A 22,012-nucleotide genomic window follows, 5' to 3' on the forward strand; every position below is an offset into this window, starting at 1 on the left:
CTTGTTGCTTTTTTTTTTTTTACATTTGTGAATGCTGGACTCAGTTTAAAAAAAAAAAAAGTATTCTCCATCACTTAACGATTCGTTGTTGGTTTTTACAATGCTTCTAGAAATGTAAACATCACTGTGGGCGATTTGAAGTCTATTAAATCTGCCGTGTAAATAAAGTTGACTTACAGTGCTTCCAGCTGGGTGCCAAATCACATAAAAGTCCCATGCTGCCACCAACTAGACCTGGTTACAGCTCGACGCCATGGTTCTCGTCAATCAAAAGGATTTGAACCAAAATCAAAACTACTCAATTTAATGTACCAAAATGAAGTTGGAACATTAAACTTTAAAATTGTTGTTTAAGTCTCTAATTTTGTAGCCATTAAAGTTGATTATGTTGTGTAGGAAAAAAAGCAGTACTTTCAGTTGTCTGAAATTTAGTTTTACCATCAAGCTACTTGTAGATTAATGAAAATATTGCCCAAAAAAAAAAATACCACAAGAGAGGGCTTTTTTGATTTCATATTGGCTTTTCGGGACATTAAGCATAGTTTTGGCTGTCATTCACATCCCGAGTGCCTCAACCGGTGTGTGTCGGTGCATTTTCAGAGTGGGGAAACAAAAAAAAGCAAGAATTGTTGTGGTTTTTCTGGTGGGAAGTCATACGGTCCCTGCCCCTGACGGTCAAGAGCAGAGCATCAGGGGGTGTTGAGAGACGGCATGCGATACATACGGGGGTGACTGGAGCAGAGCTCCGGTACCAGGCAACTTACCAAGTGCTGTGTATAATCTGAAAACACTCAGCCAAGACACATGCAGGGCTAAGACCAGGCACCCTACCAAGACCGGGGCCTGTGGGGACATCCTGGTGAGAGCTAAGCCTCCAGTGGGCCTGGAGCTCCGCCAGGAGCCACACACACACGAACACGCACACACGTTAAAGCTTATACAGGCTCTCATCACACCCACACAAGCCCAGACCCACTGCGCATGCAAACAACACTAAACAGAAGGAGAATGAATGGAGCAAAAGACAAAGAGAGCATGAGGGTTGAGGAAATTCAAGGTTTGCAGGCTGAATTGAAGGTTTGCAGTGCCAGATTTGTTTTGTTTAGACGCGCATTAGCGCATCAACGTCTCATTCAGTCGGCCTCCCCGGCTACAATGGGGACTCTCTGCGTATGAAATTAGCCTAATCAAGTTAAACTCGCATTTCTGTAGACGTGTCTGGTGCACACTTGTTAATTAAGCAGTCGCGGTGTCCGAATGGAGGCACCCCATGTTGCTGAGTGACTTTTAAAATGCCGATTGTCATGTTTCTTTTTTTTCCCTTTCTCCTCTTCCTCTTGTTCCACAGATTATGTTTATTTTGAGAACTCATCCAGCAACCCACTTCTGATCAGGAGGATAGAGGAGCTGAACAAGGTGAGTGGGTGTCGGAGGTTGAATTTCCACCCTTGAATGTGGCACTAATCCCACCACTGTGTATCGGTTGTTAAGGCTTCTGCTTCACCAAATCCTCCAGCGTTGTACCTTTCCTTCGGCTCCTTTAGTAAAACCTGTAGAAAAATGTTTTGTTTTTTTTTTTAATTTTTGTAAACCTGTTCAGCTTAAAGTATAGGAACAGTACATCTCAGTACATTCCCACTTAACTAAACTTACAGACAGGAAAACGCAGCAGCCAATACAGTCGCTCTTCCGCTTTAAACAAATAGATGATTTGAGATTAATTACATTTAAAGCAATGTGTGCAAACTGTAATACAGGTGCATAAAGTAATTGGCCTTGATTTGTCTAGGACATTCCCGGTTCTTACAGAGCTGTGCAGACCAGCACGTTCTCCACAAGTAAAGAGAAAGTTGTTCTCTCTCCCCGAGATGCAAACGCAGCATGACGTCCTTCTGTTCTGGCTGCCCTGGTTTGAGAGTTCCTCCACTTTGCTCTTGACAAAGATCCTGGGCACAACTTATTATTATTTTTTTTTTGTAACTCGAGGCGCCAGCAGCTGGTTGCTAATACATCCTTGCTAGCTAGGTAGCTTTTTTTTTGTGTCCGTTTTGAGTAAGTGCACCAGTTGCTTGGGCGACTTTTGTTTTTACCACTGCCAGCCGATACGATCCAGCAGGAATCATCCCCTGTTTTTTTCCAGTATTAAATTTAATTCAATCTGGTATTAAAAAGTCTTAGATTGGACTTGCTGAAACCTGCAGATGCCCTTTTTTATTATTGTGATGGATTTAGAGGTCTTAACGCTTGATTTCATTCTTCCAAGATTCTATAACCGTTCTCAGTTATTAGGAAAAGTGCTACATTTATATTTCAGAGGTAAAATCCATTTCTTGTTACAAAGTTGTTACAAAAATACATTAAAAATTGTTAGCCTAAAGATCTGAACAAATCACTGCTTTAAGGCACTTAAAACAGTTTTATAGTTTTGTGGCTTGTCTCCTATTAAATAATACAGGGCACTATCAATAATAAACAGCCAGAACTGACATTTTATTCATTGTTAATAATTTCAAAAATTGCAACTTGAAATCCTACCATTAGTCACAGTGTGTTTTAAATTCTTCCATCTGTTTTGCATCAAAAGCAGTCAAACTGTTTTATTATAATAAAAGCAGGACTAAAAGGGGACAGATGAGCTGTCACTCATCGAGTCAAGCCTGCGAGCTGTTTTTTTTTTTTTTTTTTTTTTTTGTCAGAAACCCAGTGCCAATCTCCTGATCTGTGCCTCTGCTCCAAAATGTGGAGGTTGTTGTAGCGTGATTGACACAGATCCCGCCGTCGGCCTTCTTCTCTTCCGACTGTCGCCGTCGGTCTCCTCGCGATACGGATTCAGATTGAGATTTAAGAAGCGTAGATGTGTACAAGGAAAACCGCTGAACAAAAATTATGAACTAAACCGGAGGAATCCATTCTCTCCTTGCATAAAACGTAAAGACGACTTAAGTAAGTTTTGGGTTAAAATCCTTAAAAGTGGCAACAGATGCTTTCAGAGTGGGGCTGAAAATGAACCCGTTTTGATGACAAAGCGTGTGTGAAAGAATTGAAATAGTCGTCACAGAACAGGTTTAGTTTCCAGTGATTTAAAATTGCGTCAGATTAACATTCACAGACCTTGAAATCACCTCGTCACATTATAGATACGGCTTACATTCCTGCCTAAACCTTTTGATGTTGTCACTTTCCCGCTATTTGCTGTACAAAAAACAAAAACTTAATTTGCATCTACCTTGAAAACACATATTTACGATTTTAATCTCCCAATTTAGCTGCAAGACAGATTCCTTTATAAAATGTCCTTCAATGTCTTATTCTAAATGTGATTCATGAGGACTTTCTGCTTGGATGACACACATTTAATGTCTGTTTTTGCTTCTGTAAATTCTGGTCGCCAGCCGATTTCTTGGTACATTTCTACTTGCTAATGTCTGTGATGCAGACTGTGGTTTAGTTTTTCTGCTATTTTTATTTTTTTTCACTGCTGCACATGAACCGATTATCAAGTTTCATCATCGAGTTTCACACAGAGGATCCTGTAAGTGGGATTCAAATTATTTAACTAACAAAAAGAGAAGGTGCAGGTCCTCCTTGCTGGCAGAATAAAAGCTTAGAATGATCTTTTTTTTTCCTACTTTTTCTTTTTCAGTTCAACATAATTCAGCCTCAACTCCTCTAAGCATGAAACCATTTTCTGGTCTTTTTGTTTTTGATAAATGATTCAATGTCTCATTAAGTTTGTAGAGAAAACGGCTACATTAACAACAAGTCTTGCGCTGATTTAAAAGAAATATATATATTTTTAATTTAGTCTGTGTAGTGCATTCTCACGTGTGTCGGTTTTTCTTTGTGCGGCACCACTTGTTGCCTTGGTAACGTCGATTGTCTCTGCTTTGCAGACAGCCAATGGGAATGTGGAGGCCAAAGTGGTGTGTTTTTACCGGCGCAGGGACATCTCCAGCACACTCATCGCTCTGGCAGACAAACATGCAAGTAAGTGACTGACCAAAAACCCAACCAGTAAGCATCGGGCATCAAAGACTTCCAGCCCCCGGCATAAAAATGCCCTCCTCTGCTGCAAACCTTTTCTGTTATTTTCTCACTGCGGAGGTGAAAAGCCCCAACATTAAATAGTGCAGGCTTGAAATCAAAAGAGCTTTTACTGCACTGATCCAGGCTGCAGACTTGTTTGAGGAGAAAATTGTTTCTTCTTTTGTTTTGCAGTGTGACGACGACTCTGCGTGTATACCCGCACGGGTGTGTGTGTGTGTGTGTGTGGAAGTGTTCAATGTGCAGCTCTTTGCTTGCGGAGTGCTGTTCTCCAAAGCAAGTCCAATCGTACTCGGAGTATTGCTACCCCAGGTCGCCTCTCGGTGTTAATATCTGTGATTTGATATTTCTCCAAGAGAAGGGTCAGTGAACTGGGACACAAATGAGCTAAAGGGGAACGCTGTTCAGTTGTGTGGCAAATCCAACAGGAGCACGCGCAAAAGAAAGATTTGTGGCTGCAGGTGGCAGAAGGCTGTCGCTAAAAAGCGGCAGCCATTCCAGACTATTGCATCATCGCCAAAGAGGTCAGCTGAATTGAAAGGGAAAAGAAGCAGAGACAAAACAAAACAGGATTTCTTCCGACCAGGTGGCTTCATATTCTTAAAAAGAATTTTAAGAAAAGGCTTTAAATTCATGCGTCTTAAATTAAGGCCTTAAAATGACTGAAATTCCTTAAAGAAAATGTAAGTCGGCTTTCAATATGTTCAATCACAAGTCTTAAATTTTGTTATGGCAGGACCATTTAATCTCATATGTTCTATGTAGGGACTTCTCTTCTCTTGTGCGGAGACCTCTTCACTCACTGCGTTGTGCAACTCGAGGCGGTTTAGGCTACCAATAACAAGCTGCTAATGCTTGCTAGCTCGAGAGCACAAAGCGGCTGCCAGGCGACACAGAAAGACCCCAGATATGTTACAGTTTTGGTCCCCTGTATTCTTTTTTCTGCATCTCTGCTGTGGTAGAGGTGTTAAATTTTATCCATAAAGGTCTTAATGATCTTAAAAAGCTATAAGTTTGAGTAGGTGAAACACTTTTAACTCTACAGACTGTCATAATCTCTTGATGTGCATTGAATAATTTGATTAGTTTGGTTAGGTAGCCAATAGGTGCTGAATGATATTCAAATTCAAAAGTATTTAATTTCGCTTTGGGAATAATAAAGTAATTCTTTTAGTGAATACTTGATGATTTGTCAGAAATGATGCATCTGCAGCTAAAAAAAAAATCTTCTAACATGTGAAAAGCTCAGCACCTTCTGAATATGAATACTGTGTATGGCATATATGCTGTTTGTTTATTTGTTTGACTAACCGATAAATAATTGCATGGCAACCCTAACCCTACGCCACTTTAGGAGTTCTGGTTAGAACATAACTACAGGTTTTTTTTAAAATCTTAAATGTATTTTCTTTGTACAGCATTGGCTTAATTAAAGCTTTGTGTTTTTTCAGCTTATATATATATATATATATATTTTTTTTTAATCTGTGTACTCCATTTATCGATCAATAGATTACTAAATTAGTTGACAATTATTGAAATTCATCAAATTATGTCTATATAAATTCACATTTATTCATCACAATTAATCTGTGTTGTTTCAGCCGTAAAGCAAGTTTTGGTTTTGAACATTAAAATCAGCACTAATTAATTGTTTTTTAATTTGATTTATCACACACACACAAACACACACACACACACACACACACACACACACACACACACACACACACACACACAGTCCCTTTTATAGAAAAAGATATATAATAAAAGTAAATGTAATTGGCAGTAACTACCAGCTACTTGCCTCGTTAATCAAAGCATTAGTCAGTTTTCCTTACGTTACCACTTTGTTTTTTATTAAATACATGTCGTCACAATATAATATGTCTTGCATCTGTTGCAATCCAGTAATTTGCATGTTAAGGATCAGATGCTTAAAAAAAAAAATATATATATATATATATATATATGTGTGTGTGTCTTCATCAGATGTGAAACCTTCTAGATTAGCATTAAAACTGCACCCAAAAAATGTTTTAATTCCCAAAACTTGGATAATAAAAGTATTTTCCACAATTTCATTTAACTCAGTCTACTGTCTTCAGTAAGTCGTGCTGTCATCCACACGCTCTGGAGGTTTGCAAACCAACTTGTAGACTCCGGCTGGGTGTGGCAGGCTGTGTTGGCTCCGAGGGTGTGAAAGCACTTGCGTGAGTCTCTATAAAGAGACCGACCGGCCTTTTTGGAAGCGCGTTTATATAAATACAAGTCTTAACCACGGCGTCCACAGAGGAGACATGGGGCCACATCTATTGCGGGGCAGTCAGTGGTACTTTATTGAGTCTTTTTTTTTTGTATGCAATTAATGTCTAGAAGAAGTGTAGATTAGAAATTTGAATGTACTTATAAGAAAGCACACTGAAATACTCTGCAGGATCTGAGTAGATTGGACCAGATTTGGATTGATGATGGGTTGACTTGACAATTTCAACATTTCTAATTTAAAACCCCCCCAAAACAAACGGTGACAATTGGACTCTACCACATGGGTGTGGTTAACGTCCCATCTGCATTTCTGTAGCTGCGACCTCACATCCCCTTGAGTGCATGACTGCAGATGCATGCATGTGCATGCATAATAGACCTGAGCTGCTGCCTTTAGGTGCCACTGGAGGGCTTGAATCTACTTTTAATTTAACATTTCTAATGGCTCTGCGGAGAGCAGTTCTTCATGGCCTGTGTATATATAAATCTGGGTGTCTGCTGTGAGTCACTGATCAAATATTTTGCTTGCAGAGGTTCGCAGTGCTCCTTCTGCGCGAGGCCTTCAACTCGAGCTTTAGTCCCTCCCTACAAGTAAAGCAGGGCTCCAAAGTGGACAGTCTCTCTGGAGAACTTGGCATTTTGGCTCCAAAGCTCCTCCTTTCAAACACATGAATTTGCTGTGACTCAACCTTTAGTTTCTTTTTTTTTTCTGTCTTTTTTTTTGGGTTTTTTTTAAAGGTGGTGCCTTCTTCCTATAAACTGTGGTCTCAATGCTATTTGTAAAGTGATTCACAAAAGCATTGGCAGTTAGGGAAGCTAGCAGGGCTTATCCAACCCAGTTTTGCTTATGTTTTCATTTAAAATGTGCTTCATTACTTGAAAACTGAAGACGTTTTACGGCCGCCTCACTCGTAGCTCCGGTAATTAGGTGTTTTCTGCTCCCACAACTGAACATAATGGAAGATGACTGTTTCTAATTCTGTTTTTTTTTTTTTTTGGCTCTGAAGCTCCTCCTTTCAAACGCATGAATTTGCCATGACTCAACCTTAGTTTTTTTTTTTTTTTTTCTGAATTTTTTAAACCAAGTCTATAAACTCTTAATAGGTGCAATGGTAAAGCTAATGCAAACAATATAAAGAGTCGTCTTACTTTCCAGCTGTGCTGGTTTTGTTCCCGTTTGGAATCTGCTGTGGATTGGAGGAAAAAAAAAAATCACAATGCACTAGAGTGAGGAAACGGTTGAACACTGAAAAGGTTTTCTGGAAGTCGTCTTTTACGTAGCAAACAGAGAACTGTGCAGATAGCTGGTAAGTCTTTGACTTCTTTTGACCTACAGTTGCATTTTTGATGACTGTATTTTACAAGCGTGTTTTTTTTTTTTACTTAGTAACATGTTTAGTCTGAGATGGAGTATGTTTGTATTTCTCCATTTCCTGAGCCACTCCATAGCTTGTAGCAGCACATTTGTATCCATTCAACAATTGGCTACTATTAGAGATGCACTGATCAGGATTTTGTGGCTGATTTTTCGTCTCCGTTTTTGTAAAAGCTTCAAGCTGCCAGTCCTGATTTTAGCCGATCCTGTTTAAAAACTATCCATGTCATGCTGTGTGCATGTGAGAGAGCTACCATTGTAGGGTTTTACTGTTTCAAAACAAATGCATCATTATATGCGGTCTGTCTGTGCGTCCTTAAAAAGTCTTAAATTCATGCATCTAAAATGAAGACTTAAAATGTCTTAAATTCAAGTAACTTGGCCTTAAGTATGTTAAACACAAGTTACATATTTTGATCTGACATGACTATTTAATCATATTTCTCAAAGAACTTTTCTGTCAGGCAAAAGTGACTAGATAGTTGAGGCTACCAGTAAGTCACTGCTGACATACCCTGGCTAGCTAGCTAGCTAGTTTTTTTTTTGTTGTCTTTTTTTTTTTTGTACATCTATCATGAATAAGAGCAAATTTATTGCTGATTGGCTGAACAAAATTCATACATTCATGAACTTTGTCCAGCCAAAGACCACTTGGCTGGCAAATGGACAAATTTAAGACTTTTAAACACCATTCATGATGGTCTTAAAAAGTCTTATATTTAAAACCGACAGAAACTCTAATATGGAGCAGTCACTTCAAACAGGTTTTAGGACCTGATATTAACAGCTAGGGCAACTAGCATGGTCAGCTTTGCTAACCGTAAATATTTATCTCTGTGTGTACTCTGTATTAAATAATGTACACCCCTAAGTTTTCCAAAAGACTAACATTTCCAGTTCATCATGTTCAATGACGTCAATGACGGAGAATGAAAGCTTCAAAGGAGACAACAGGGCTATTTTAATGGGTTTAGTTTCTCCTTCCTGTTATCTACTGAAGTCAGCTCTGAGTCTCTTCTCCAATGAAGGGCAGACGGCACATTTTCCTACCTGCAAAAGTTTGGTATGAAACACTAAAAGTTGTAAAAGCATCAAAAGACAAATGAGCGAAAAGAACAACACTCTTAAAATTATAGTTCTCCTCTGGAGAAGCCTGAATGAATTGTGCCTCTATAAAAAATTATTTTTAGCTTATAACCTTTTGTGCTTCCTTTGGATGTGTTTAAACATGTCAACAATACAGACGACTGGCTAACTATCTTAATGCAGTGATGACTTCCGCTCTGAAGTGTGTTTTAAGTTAGCATGACCTGAAAACTTAGAAAATATGAAATTAAAAAATTTTCCGACTGTTTACTCATCCCTAAAATCAACAGATTACTATTGATAAACTTTTCTTTCCCCGATGTTTTTATTATTATTATTATTATTAGTATTTAGTACCTATAATAATGAAGAATTGCAAGTCTTAACTGCACATCTGCTGTTGACACATTAACACTCTGCATATTGAGTATAGGAGGTTTATTAAGGCAATATAGGTCCATTGTGCTCTCCTCACACAAACATCTCACCCTCAGGCCCACTCTCTTCTCTTCCTCACCTTCCTCTTCCATCTCTCAGGCCAGTAAGGCGACCCATTCATCAATAATTGATAATTGGCTCGGACAGGTGAGGCGGAGAGGCAATTTGTAGAGAGTGTGGTGTGGGTACATTGCGAAGTTGGGTTGCCACTCAAGGACTCGCACTGAGGCGCCAGCTGGAAGGTCCAAACAACCGATGGACTACTTGATAATCCTTGCTTGTGTGTAGGTGTGTGTGTGTGTGTGTATGAAGTCAGTGACGCGTACATGAGGAAAGCGTGGATGTTTTTCCTTGGTGGATACGACTCTTGCAGCTCGTTTCACTGTTAGAGTTTACAGAGGAAGTCGGAGGAAGCCCAGAAGATGCAAGACTTTAGACAGGAGGCTGTGTTTTCTGTCTGTTCAACCAGGCTGCTGCAACCAAGAGAGTTAGACATCAGCAGATAACAGGAAGCTGATCGTGTTACAACAAAGTTGCTCCGTTTTATACTTTATGATTGTGCAACGTGGATTTGGAAATGCTGGCACTGTTTTTGGAAAACCCTCAGGTAGCATTAGGATCTATAACTCTACAGGGAATTCATGCTTAAGACTTCTTTTTGCTTTCAGCACACTATTATAGTTTTGAAAGTCACACCAGTGATCTCTGTTTCTTTTATTTGAAGTAATTGTGAAATCCTGTTCTGCTGAGCTGCGTAACTCCAACTGCTCTCTTACACACGGCAGTATTAAAGGCTTCATAAGGGTCCTGTAAGAAGCAAATAAACAACTTACCGACTTAACACAATAATAAATCAAAAATAATGGTTTTATTTTCACTGATAACTCTTAAGAGAATTGCATAACTCTTAAGATTATTTCCACTTTATAACTTGAGGTTGTTTTCCTAGAAACCATAATTCAATTCTGTAAAGACACTTTTCCAATTCGCTCTCAAAGATGATTTCCTAGAAACAAAATCTGTGTCGGAGCTTTACAAGTCCCCCCCAAAAATAGGAAACTAGCTACAAAAAGTAATCGGTGCACCTTGTGGTATTTTTCGTTGATTTTAAAAACGTCTCTACAACACATTTGGGCTGCTTTATTTTCCTGAGGGGTTGCAGCTGGTTAAGTGGTTTTCTCATTCTGTGCGCTGCTAGATCCAAGGTTTGCATTCGTGGGGGAATGATTGTTGCATGTTGTGCGTCTTCTCTCGTTTCTGTTTGAAACGGGTCCGCTGTGCTCAGAAGAGAAGACGTCTCGCAGAGTAGAATCTTAACTTTACTTATTTACAGGATTTTCCTCAGGTTGTTTGATTCAACTTGGCTGTCTGGGATTAATGTAGCTCAGTTTATATTCCCCTTTGCTTCAGCTGTTTGGAGATAAATGGAGAATTAAAAGAGCAATTGTCTCTGTCTCAGTGTGTATTATCTGCCTATTATTTATACCAGTATACACTGCATTGTATTATGTACTTTAAACAGTGTGCGTAGCTGTTTAGATTCCACTTTTATTGTTCTTAAACAGCCCTCTGATTAATTTGATTACATTTGATAATTGCTGATAAAGATATGGATAAGCCCCTTGTTTCAATTGTGATAAATTATATGTTTTAGCTGATATAGTTCTGTAGAAATGCTTCGTTTTAGAGCCAAGCAGCAGGAAAATAATTCAGTTATTTTGGCCTTTTTTTAATCTGCATCTTTAAATAAAAAAAACCAAAAAACGTCAGCCTGATGATAGATGGAAGGAGGGTAACTATGGCTTCAATTGATGCTCCAGTGCATTCTGGGAATTGTAGCTCTTACTCTTTTTTGTTCTGAAGAGGTCAGATTGTTTTCAGTACATTTGAAAAAAAGAGTCAACTTTGTAAGACGGTCCAGACATGGCTGCCAGTCCATGAGCTTTCGTTGTGATACCAAGCTGTACGCATAGTTAGTCCTAAAGGGGGAACATTTTTCCTGTAACACATCGACACCAATATATAAGAAAGTGATCGCTGTGGGCCGATACAGACGTTAATGCCCATATATTTACTACACAACTCGGTCAGAAGCAAACGTCAGATTTGGGTTGTCTCATGATTTTGAAGACCACAGATCTAACAAAACCTGTCTAGGTTTAGTTTTGGAATATAAAACTTTAAGCTGGAATATTGAAATTGTAAATTTGTTGGAGCTTTGACTGAACACTTCCTGTAATTAGGCTTGGTTGTTTCCTGTGTGCTTCACATGATTCAGCAGCACAAGGAAGCAGCAGCAGCAGCAGCAGCAGCAGAAGAAGAAGAAGGCGGCGGCGCAGGGCCCATGCAGAGTGTATCCATCTGAGCGAGCTGAACTGCTCTTCCTGGGCATTGATGGTGTGTCTGCTGGGCGCCGAGTGCTGGGCAGAGAGAGTGAGGGAGTGAAGAAGTACTTATTGATTTTGGCCACACATCTCTTCTCCTGAAAGTCCCTTGATTGCTTTTGTTCTGCTTCCAGCCTCCCTCTCTCCGTCTCTCTCTCTCTTAGCCTCGCTTCCTCTAATGAAACTCCAAATGAATTGGAGCACGTACCGACTGCTCCGGTGCTCTTCGTTTCACTTCTCTCCTCTCTTAGGCTTTCCCCCCCCTCCCATATAATGGCAGTCTCTCGTTGTCTTCATTTCTCACTGTTTTTATTCCCCTTTTATCTTTGATACTTTTGTTATTCTTGCCACTCCTTACTGTGATTTTTTTTCTTGGATCTATTATTCAGTTCATTTCTTTCCTGGGGGTGCCTCTCTCCAGCGGTCATTGGGCGAGAGGTTGCCAATCCATCACAGAAACACACAAACTAACACCTTATGGCGTGAAGCACCACTTAATTCAACAGGAAGCCAGACTACCTGGAGTGAACCCACATTTGCACTGGGAAAATATGCAAACTCCATGGAAAAAAGCCCCCACACCAGGATTCAAACCCTGGAAATATTCAAACTTGCTGCTAATGCCAACAAGACAAAGTACATTCTTCCTTGTAAATGTTTATAAATAAAGCGTTTTTGTGAAACAGGAAGACGAGGATGTATCGATCCGGGCACTCCGACTGTTACGTGTTCACCAGAGAGACGGTCTGGGGGAAGAAACTGTCCCTAAGGCTGCTGGTTTTTGCGAGTGACGCTGAAGGTTTAAGTCCAAATGGTTTGTATCCAGGATGTGTGGGATCTGCAGAGATGTTAGCTTATCCTTCTCCTGACCGTAGACCTGCACACGTCTTGCTTTGTGGATGAGCTAAACTGCACAGTGATGGACGAACGCAGGACAGACCAAATAATTGTTGCGTAGAAAATGACCAGAAGATTGTACTGCTTGAGTTTCTGCAGGAAGTAGGAAGAGGGGTGGAGGATTTTGGTGTCTGTCTGTGAGAGATGAGGATGTGGTTTCTCAATGTTAAACACAAAAAATTCTACTTTTAATGACGACTGCAGTTTCAGGCTTGGTTGGTTTGGGGACCAAAATTGCAAAATTTGCTATCTGGTGCTGGTCGCTTTTACTTTGCACTGTCAGACGAAGCAAACGCTTTGAAAAACCCGTTCTCCCCCATTTGCCTGTGGTGGCGCTGTAGCAAGAACCACTGGAGAAAGCGGCACAAAAACCTGAAAAGAAGACGTGAGCGCAACTTCCTCCTTCGCAAACTGTGAACAAAAATGGAGTAGCGTCAGATTTTAGCGGTTGTAGGATTTCTCTTTTTTTCTCATTGGTCAAAGACCAATGAGCCTTTTCTTCCATTAGACTAGAGCATTCGTTTACGCAGTGCATTTACCCAGAATGCACTGCTGCAGTTCACTTTCTGCTTTTGGATTTTGGATCACATATGCATTCGAGCCGCGCTGAAGTTCAATACTAGGTTTGTATGCGGAGCAGAGTTTGCCTTTTCGGTGCACATCAGCGTTTGATTCACACCTCCCCAAACGAACCCGACATTCTTGTCAAACTCTTAAGTTGAACTGAACAGGGCTGGTGTGTGAATGCACCTTTTTTTTTTAACCCCTTCATGACAATCATCCCTATTTCATAACAGAAGACCTTTTTGCTGTTTGAACCTCCTGTCAATGTGAGTCATAGCTGCACAGGAAGATTTTACAATTTCATCTGCTCACATCAAAAATTGTTTGCTTCTTTTTTTAAAAAAACCCAATGCAATCTTTCTGAGCTTATTACTTTTGTGATCACCATGTAAGACATAAAAAACGGCAGCTGTGTTACCTCAGTCAATCTGAAGGAGGCAGAGTTATTACACGTGAACTTGTTTCTTTTGGCTTATTCTTGTACGCAAAGTCAGTCGGATTCCCATAAAACCCGTCTGAGGTGTGTGCAAACACGGCTCATGCCTCTGGGGGTTGGGGTTTCATTGTTCTGGCTCATCAAGTGCGCGTCCCCGTGTTTCAGGTCCTCTCGCTGTGCACCTGAGACGGCGTACCGACAGCTGCCGAAAGATTTTTCCATTCCTGCTGTTTTTCCCAAAGGAGCCCATTGTTCCACCTCATCTGATGTGCGTATGTTTGACCTTTGTTCTCTGCTGTTTTCTTTTTTTTTTTTTTTTTTTTTACTCTTAGGGGAGTTGGAGGAGGAGATGGAGAATTCAGAGATGGCCGATCTCCCCGAGAAGCAGAAGCACCAGCTCAGGCACAGAGAGCTGTTCCTGTCCCGCCAGCTGGAGTCCCTACCAGCAACACACATCAGGTAGTCCACCGGCTGGCCTCGCTAGCTGCACTGCGCCTTTGCTTTTGTTTTGTTTCAACTTTTTTTGAGGCAAAATATAAACTTAGAATATATCAAACCAAGAAAAAAACATTGTAATATTTTATTTTTGAGCACAGCCGTGTAATAACTGATTAACCCAAAGGTTTCAGTCAACTTTCAACCATCTGAAGTCATTAAGGACGAAAATAAATTACCATTTCCTGAAATAGTGCTGTGAAAACCTTACAGGTTGAAATGAAGTTGTGACTTTTTTTTTTCTTCAGAAAATGAAACTCTAAGATTATACACATAATTATATTTTGCAAGCCCTGAAAGACTAAAAATTGGGGCTTTTAATGGGATTCTGTGCAGCATAAATTTTATCTGCAAATGACTAAATTGTTGCTACATTCTGGCTCTAAAGCAGATCATTATTATTTGGCAGATGGAAAATACCTCTTTTTTTTCAGAAAAAATATTAACATCTCAATCTGACTTTCGAAGACATAAAATTCTGATTGTTGTTTAATATATAATTATGATCAGGACTGAAGTTGATCAAAAGACTTGACCTAAAAAAGAAGTTGAAAAAGATGTGACTTGAAGTAATATTTTAAGTCAAAATTTTGAATCCTTTTTGTTTTTTTGCATAACTTTTTCTTTTTTTTTTAAATAGATAACAGTGGCATGAAGGGTTAAAATTTTCAGAGTTTTGAGAAAATTGTCAAAAGAAAAGTAAAATAAAAATCTGAAATGGTTTTTTTTTTATTTTTTCTTTATTTTTTTTTTTTATTGCATTTCCTGGAAATGGACGCGTTTGTCCTTTATGGCTCAAGAGGATTGAACATTTATCTTCTAACGGACCGCTACAGAAATAAAAATTTAATTCCAAACGTCCAAAACACACAAAAAAGGGCTAAAGACACCTGAGGGTTAAAGGATGCTGTGCTTTATTAACATAATCTGGCACTAAGTGAAGCTCTGATGGGCAAACCGAGCACTAAATGCTGACAGAAGCCAGTTTCTAGACTAATCCTGACCGTTACTCCTGAAAGAGTCCTGAAAGGTTCAATCCAAGCCTGATTAAGACTTCCTGATTAACACGGCAGTGCAGACTTTTTCACAGGTTGTCTGAGTTTGTCACCCTCCCAAATGAGATATAAGGGTGTTAATAATTTCCTGCGAAATCATCTAAATTTAGAAAGTAGCAATTAGCAAAGCCAAACGGACACTATCGCTGACCGACCTCTGCGCCGTGATTCATCTGATTTGGAAGAACGTTATAAATATGCACTTTTATTTTTTTTAGCCTCACTTTAAACAAGTTTCAATTATCCTGGTTTTTGTTTAGATGTAACGGAATAAAAATAGCTGAACGCAGATAGACAAGCACAATTCGGAACGTCGCATTTTTTCCTTTCCTCTTCACAATTATGCATTACTTTGTGTTACTAGAAATGAGACACGTTGAAGTCTGGGGTTTTAACGTGACCCAATGCTATGTTTTAGGGACATGAACGCTTTTTGCAAGACACTGAAAATGTTTCTTCTGGCCTTTCCTCCAATTTCTCTTTCATCTCGTGCATCTCGCTGCTCTGATCTTCCTCCCCGTCCTCGCCCGGCTCCAGAGGGAAGTGCTGCGTGACGCTGCTGAATGAAACTGAAGCCCTGAAGTCCTACCTGGACAGAGAGGTACGTATGTGTGCGTCCATGTGCAGAGAGCGTGCAGGCATTCTTGCAGAGAAACGTGCAACTGAGGAACGCGTGAGCAGAATGCACCGCGCATGAAGATTTTTAAAACCGGCTTTGCACCANGACTGTGGCTGGTTTTAGTTTTATTCGCCTGCAGCCATACAGCCATACGTAATAGTTCCTGGAAGTACCTTTCCATTTCAGCTTTTATCTTTCTTTTTTTTTGTTTATTTCAAAAAGAAAACTTTTTACAGTTTTAAAACCTCTTCATCACCTCACCTCTAACCGCCACTTTAACATTTCATAATTTTCAAACAACTTTCCAACAATAAACCTAATCAATGACATTCTATTCAGTTAAATGCATCGTTTTCTTCCCAGCAAGTTTTTTTTTTATTTTTTTTATTAAAAACTTGCATCTTCCTGCGGCTGCTGCGTTGGCAGTGAGAATTTCTCACAGAAGTTTCTCATTGACAATCTTGTTCACTGAAAATGTTTCCTGTTGCTTTAAACACCTAACATTACAAAAAAAAAAAAAAAACGTTTCTGCCGCACAGAGCAGAAATATGTTGCTATAACTAGCTCATGTTTATTGCATCCTTGCACACGTGAGGGGAAATAAAATTATAGGAGGACTGAAATTTCAATGAGATCTATACACACAGCCTCATACTCCTGAGGAACGGGCTGTTGTGCGTCTGACTGTGAAGCTACGGTACGCATCCAGCCCCAGATGCTGGATGCCCAGCGGCATCATGGGATTTAAATATGTGATTAGGTGTGTTAGATTTGCGGGCTTGTGTGAGGTTGTGTGGGTCTGAGTCTTACGAGTTTAAAGATTCCTGTTTCTAGATGAATTATTCAGCATGTTGACCCAGAATGTTCTGTTCACACACAGTAATGAGGAGACGAGAGACTAGCAGCGAAGAAACCACGCACACACGCACGCAGTCAAATAACGACACACTCTCAGGCCCGGTTGCCCGTCTTCTGCTCTGAACTTTCCTCCCGCCTGTAATTCCCAGGATGCCTTCTTTTACTCGCTGGTGTACGACCCTCAGCAGAAGACCCTGCTGGCGGATAAAGGGGAGATCCGCATCGGGAACAAATTCCAGGCCGACATCACCGACCTCCTGAATGAAGGTAGTTTAATCCGGCCTGTTTATTTAAACATTAGATTCTAAGAGAAGAAGGTTTTTCTTTTCTTCAGGGAATATTTTCTCTCTCTTTTATTTTTTTTAACCACTGAATATTGATGCGCTGCGCCCGAACGGCACAGTAGTTCAATAAATAACTGCTTTCATACCTGATCCTGAACACTGACGTCCCAGCGCTGTCCGATAATTTTTCAGCCAGCAAAAGTTTGTTCACCTCTTGAACTTTTTCACGCTTCGTCACAACAGAATGCATTCGATCTCTGATCACAAAGCATACATGTAAAGGAGACTAAATACAAATGCATGCCACACTTTTCAGATTTTAATGTGTAAAAGAAAAAGCATAGAAAACTATACATCAAATACACAATTATTTTCGAACGGTTAAAAATCAGAGATGCAGCAAACAAGATCGAGATCAAATTTATTTATGTAGCACGTTTCCAACAACTAAAGCTGCAAAAATTCAAAGAACAAACGGAGATAAGATCCAACCTGTAAGGCTGTTAAACTACGAAAAACAGCTAGAAAAGAAAAAAGGACATAATAAATCATCCAATGATCAGCTCCAATCAGTGATTGGCTGATCAATTACTGGAAATGTAGCTTATTTTTCATCCTAATTCATTAATTGCATCAAAACAAAACACTTTTACTATTTTCACTCTATAAACTCGCCCTCTAACACACGTATGCAGATGTATGATTTGCTTATGTAATTGTTTAATTACAGTCTTTCAGATTTCTAACCACCTACTTCAATTTAAAAACCTGCAGCAGATTTACCCTCCTTGTTTAGACAAAAAAAATGTTTTTGGTCAAAATCTGCATCTGCCAAGAAAAGCTTCCACAACTTGTACTTTCACAGAAAATGAATCATAACCACAACTTTTAATTTTATTCCAAAATTACAGCATTCCATAGAAAAATAATATTTTTGTCTCAATACTTTAAGAAAATGTAAATCTTTGTGGACACATTATATGTTTTGCCAAAACCTGTTATTCTTAGCAAGTAAGAAAAGCAGAAGCTGAAAACCAGTTGGATTCAATAAAAACATTAACACGTAGATCAGTTTTTTTTATTTTTTTTTAAATCAAATTATGTTTACTGTGTTTGTTGGTAAATTTAGACGAAGAGGACGGCAGAGACCTGGCAAAGCTAGAAGAGAAGATCTGGGATCCCAACAGCTCACTAACAGAGAAACAGATCGACCAGTTTTTAGTCGTGGCTCGGTAAGTGAACAATGACGCTAAAAAACAAAAAAAAAAATACTCACAAGAAAACTGATTAGAAAGGAACATAATTATGCCAACGCTGGGCAGATGTTTTAAAAATGGTGTCCATCTTCTGTAAAGATACAAAAATATTCCAGGTTTTGGATTTCAGTTTTATCGTGAACAATCATGCATTGTCTCCAGGTTCCAGTTCTGTGTTGAAATATAAAAGTCGTTTGTTGTCAAAATTTCCCAGGTTTGAATTAATGTGAAAACCAAAAATGGATTAAATGTTTCGGTTCCGTCAGAAACTATGTGTAGTACAACATGGAAAGTCGAGCTTAGAAGAGATACTACAGAATTAAGATTTTGTAAACATATAATCATAATTTTATACTGAATGGGAACAAAGTTTGCAAAATGAGCATCGTGTAGTGTTAAACTGAGTTTAAGCGCTACGAGTAGCGCTAATATGCCGCATGAATAGCGCCATTACTAAGCTTTTATTTTGATAGAAACAAAAATAATACAAAGTGCTTCTCATATGTTCAAAACAGACGTGCAAAACAACCACAAGATTGAATGAAGTTAAATGAATAGGACAAAATTTACTGTTTTGGCATAAAAAATAATAAATAATAAACCTAGAACAGTAGAACAGAAATATTTTTATTAAATTCATAAGTGCAATAGTGTTAAAACTGAATGAGTAACATCTTTACTTAAGAGAAATAAATATTTTCACGTATCCAAATTTTATTAATAATGAACGCATTGTTTCGAGAGCGCTTTCATCTTTGGAAATGTGTAACACCTCTGCTCTTTTATCTGTCTGTGTGTGGAAATTAGCATCATCAACAAACAAATTGGATAAAAGAAATACACCAAAAAGAACAAAAAAAACAACAAAAAACACATAAAGAGAAATGGCAATAAGAAAAACCTCAGAAAAACTCCAAAATAAAATATTTCTCTTAGAAAAGGCCGTCTGTACAGAACATGAAGCCTCCAGTCTCATCAGATTTTGTCCCTTAAATGGGATTCCACGTTGGGAGGTGTACTTGTGATTTTGCATTGTTACACAATCTGTGGGGAGCCGTGCTTGTTGTGCAGTCTGACGGTCGCTGGCAGAAAGGACCTGCCACTGTCTTTCTGGAATAAAATCCTGCAATAAAGAAACATTCCCTCCATCTTATCCATATGACTTATTATAAACATTGGACATTCAGGAGCCAAAACTGACCTGAAGACAATCAGAACTTTTTTTTTTTTTCCCCCGCAATAGAAAATGTTTTATTCGCCCTTTAAAAGTCAAAATGTTTCCATGTTTAGTATTGGGGCTGAAACGATTAATCACATTATTCGTGATGAATTGTTTGTTGAAATAATCGTCAACTAACTTAATAATTGATTAATTGTTAATCTGAGATTATGTAATTTGCTGAGAAAAACAACATATTAATATAAGTAATTAAGCCAAACTTTTGTAGTTAAGAAGAAAACCCATTTGTTTGTAAATAATTTACCTAAAACTCCTCAAGAGGCATAGTTTTAGCTTCGCCTGGGTCAATTTCACTAAAACAAGAGCTATATTATTGCATTTCAGGCAATAAAATTTAGTTTTTTTTTATTTGAAAAAGGAAATGAATTGTTTATTTACACATTTTAATGTATTTCTAATATTGTACAATAAAGGCTTAAATAATTAAATGAAAAATCTGAATGTGCCCAATTTAGTTTAATCCGATTATCCGTCAGAATAATAATAGCCCAGTAGCTACAACAATCGCCAGCCGCTGTGCGTCTTGTTGAAAGCCGTCTTCGTCCCGCAGGTCGGTCGGTACATTCGCCAGAGCGTTGGACTGCAGCAGCTCCGTCCGGCAGCCGAGCCTCCACATGAGCGCCGCTGCCGCCTCCAGGGACATCACGCTGGTGAGATCACGCGGCAGCGGGCTCGGAGTTAGCTCGCTTAAGAGCGTGCAACCTTGTCCTGTGCAGCTGTTACGTTAGCGGTAGCTTAGCGTTTTAACTCTGCGCCGCGGTTTCCTTCCAGTTCCACGCCATGGACACGCTCCACACCAACGGCTACGACATGACCCGGGCCATCGCGGCGCTGGTGCCTCAGGGCGGGCCCGTCCTCTGCAGGGACGAGATGGAGGAGTGGAGCGCCTCCGAGGCCAACCTGTTCGAGGAAGCGCTGGAGAAATACGGCAAAGACTTCACAGATATCCAGCAGGATTTTGTAAGTGACGAAACCAGAAAGTAGAATCGCTCAGTTTTTTTTTTTTTTTTTCTAGCTTCTTTTATTCTCCTTTAATAAAAAGACTGGAGTTGATCATTGCGCAGTCATGTTGCGCCGGTCTCATATTTATCATCATCATGTTTTTCTTTTTTTTTCTTTTTTTTTTTTTAGTTTTAATAATGCGCTTTTCAAAAAATAATTTATTAAAAATAAGCGTTAGTTTAACTAATTTACTGCAAATATTCTTCAGGTAACCTGCATAAATTCAAACTTGTTCCCCCAGGCTTTGTTTTCAACATTCATTAGAGCAGCAACTAATGACTATTTTAGCACACTATCAGTTTTTCTGACAATTAATCAAATAAAAAAAATTGCATATTCTACAGATTTTTCATTTAACTACTACTTGCACCATTAAAAAAAATCAGCTTTAGAAATGCATCAAAAGTTGCAAATAAAAAACAAAGAAATTCCTCTTATAAATTAGAAAAAAACAAAACAAAACATGTTTGTTGCCTAAAATGCAGTTGTGCCACATTGATTATTTATATATATATATATATATATATATATATATATATATATATATATATATGTGTGTGTGTGTGATCATCCTATGTGTGGTGATCACACAGATCCGCCTGAAAACAAGCTTGAGAAGCCGGGAGGAAGACGCTGTGCAGCTCCTCATTTTCTGATTCGTCTTGAGAAGAACGTTTCTAATCCACAGTTGGTTCACCGTGAGCGCTACTTCGCCACCTGGTGGCTAGCGTCTCTCAGTGCTACTCATTCTTGTTTCCACTTGAACCTTTTTCTTTCTTTCTTTCTTTTTTTTTTTTTAAAACAGCAGCATGGGTGGGGCTGCAACTTGCTACATCTTTGTTTTAAACTTTGAGATCTGGAATCGGCTCCAGCTGAACCAGAGAATAAATCTTCAGGTTTTCCTCCCGGAGGGAAAATGTTCCACAGCGACAACAACTCTGTGGCAAATTGGATTTTATTTAAAAATCAGCTGTTCACATGACCATGTCCTTCATCCTCCTCTTCTCTCTCAGCTGCCCTGGAAGTCGCTGACGAGTATAATTGAGTATTACTACATGTGGAAGACTACAGACAGATACGTCCAGCAGGTGTGTTGTCCTCACTTTTAAGCTCGGTAGCGTTGATGTTTGGCTGCAGGAAGCCGAGGAGCTGAATGGATCTAATTCTGTCGTTCCTCTTCTCTCCTCCTCGCCCGTTCCTGCTCCAGAAGCGATTAAAAGCAGCCGAGGCAGAGAGCAAACTCAAGCAGGTCTACATCCCCAACTAGTGAGTGCTTTCTCTTCAGATGCTAAGACTTTTGCACGTTTCGGTTCAAAGCAAGAAAGCAACACGGGTTGCTAAGCTAAAAAAAACAAAACAAAACAAAAAAACAAAACTGGAGTTGCAGCCACAAAATTTTTTCCTTTTTTGGTGATAAACAAAAATTGTAGCACGCTCTTGTGTTTGGCTCCCTTTCCTGTGTCGCCCCTAAATAAAATGAGAAGTCACCTGATTGGTAAATGAAGCGTGTGTGTGTGGGTGTGTGTGTGTGTGTGTAACCTCAGTATAAATCCAGCTCAGAGAAAACACTGAGATAGAAAACCAATAAACACTGAAAATAAGTCAGTGATAAAGTTGTAAAGAAGTTTAAGGGAAGATTAGGTTATATAATATGCCAAGTTTCAAACATCTAACATAACTCTGACCGATTCACAATCTTTAAATGTAAGAA

The 22,012-nt window shown here is 39.1% G+C and overlaps 1 protein-coding gene across 2 annotated transcripts in view; it reads left to right on the plus strand.

Moving 5' to 3' along the window:
- Positions 1-22,012, plus strand: part of mta1 (metastasis associated 1) — a 43,484-nt gene that overhangs the window by 13,123 nt on the left and 8,349 nt on the right. For both annotated transcript variants that reach the window (XM_007567044.2, XM_007567043.2), the window contains exons 2-11: positions 1,349-1,416; positions 3,894-3,987; positions 13,825-13,951; positions 15,580-15,643; positions 16,669-16,786; positions 17,933-18,035; positions 19,850-19,949; positions 20,071-20,259; positions 21,315-21,389; positions 21,509-21,567. In XM_007567044.2, the coding sequence (XP_007567106.1) occupies positions 1,349-1,416; positions 3,894-3,987; positions 13,825-13,951; positions 15,580-15,643; positions 16,669-16,786; positions 17,933-18,035; positions 19,850-19,949; positions 20,071-20,259; positions 21,315-21,389; positions 21,509-21,567 (997 nt within the window). The remainder of the gene's footprint in view (positions 1-1,348; positions 1,417-3,893; positions 3,988-13,824; positions 13,952-15,579; positions 15,644-16,668; positions 16,787-17,932; positions 18,036-19,849; positions 19,950-20,070; positions 20,260-21,314; positions 21,390-21,508; positions 21,568-22,012) is intronic.

This window comes from Poecilia formosa, unplaced genomic scaffold (genome assembly GCF_000485575.1).
Source record: "Poecilia formosa unplaced genomic scaffold, Poecilia_formosa-5.1.2 Scaffold203, whole genome shotgun sequence".
Taxonomy (NCBI): Eukaryota; Metazoa; Chordata; class Actinopteri; order Cyprinodontiformes; family Poeciliidae; genus Poecilia; species Poecilia formosa.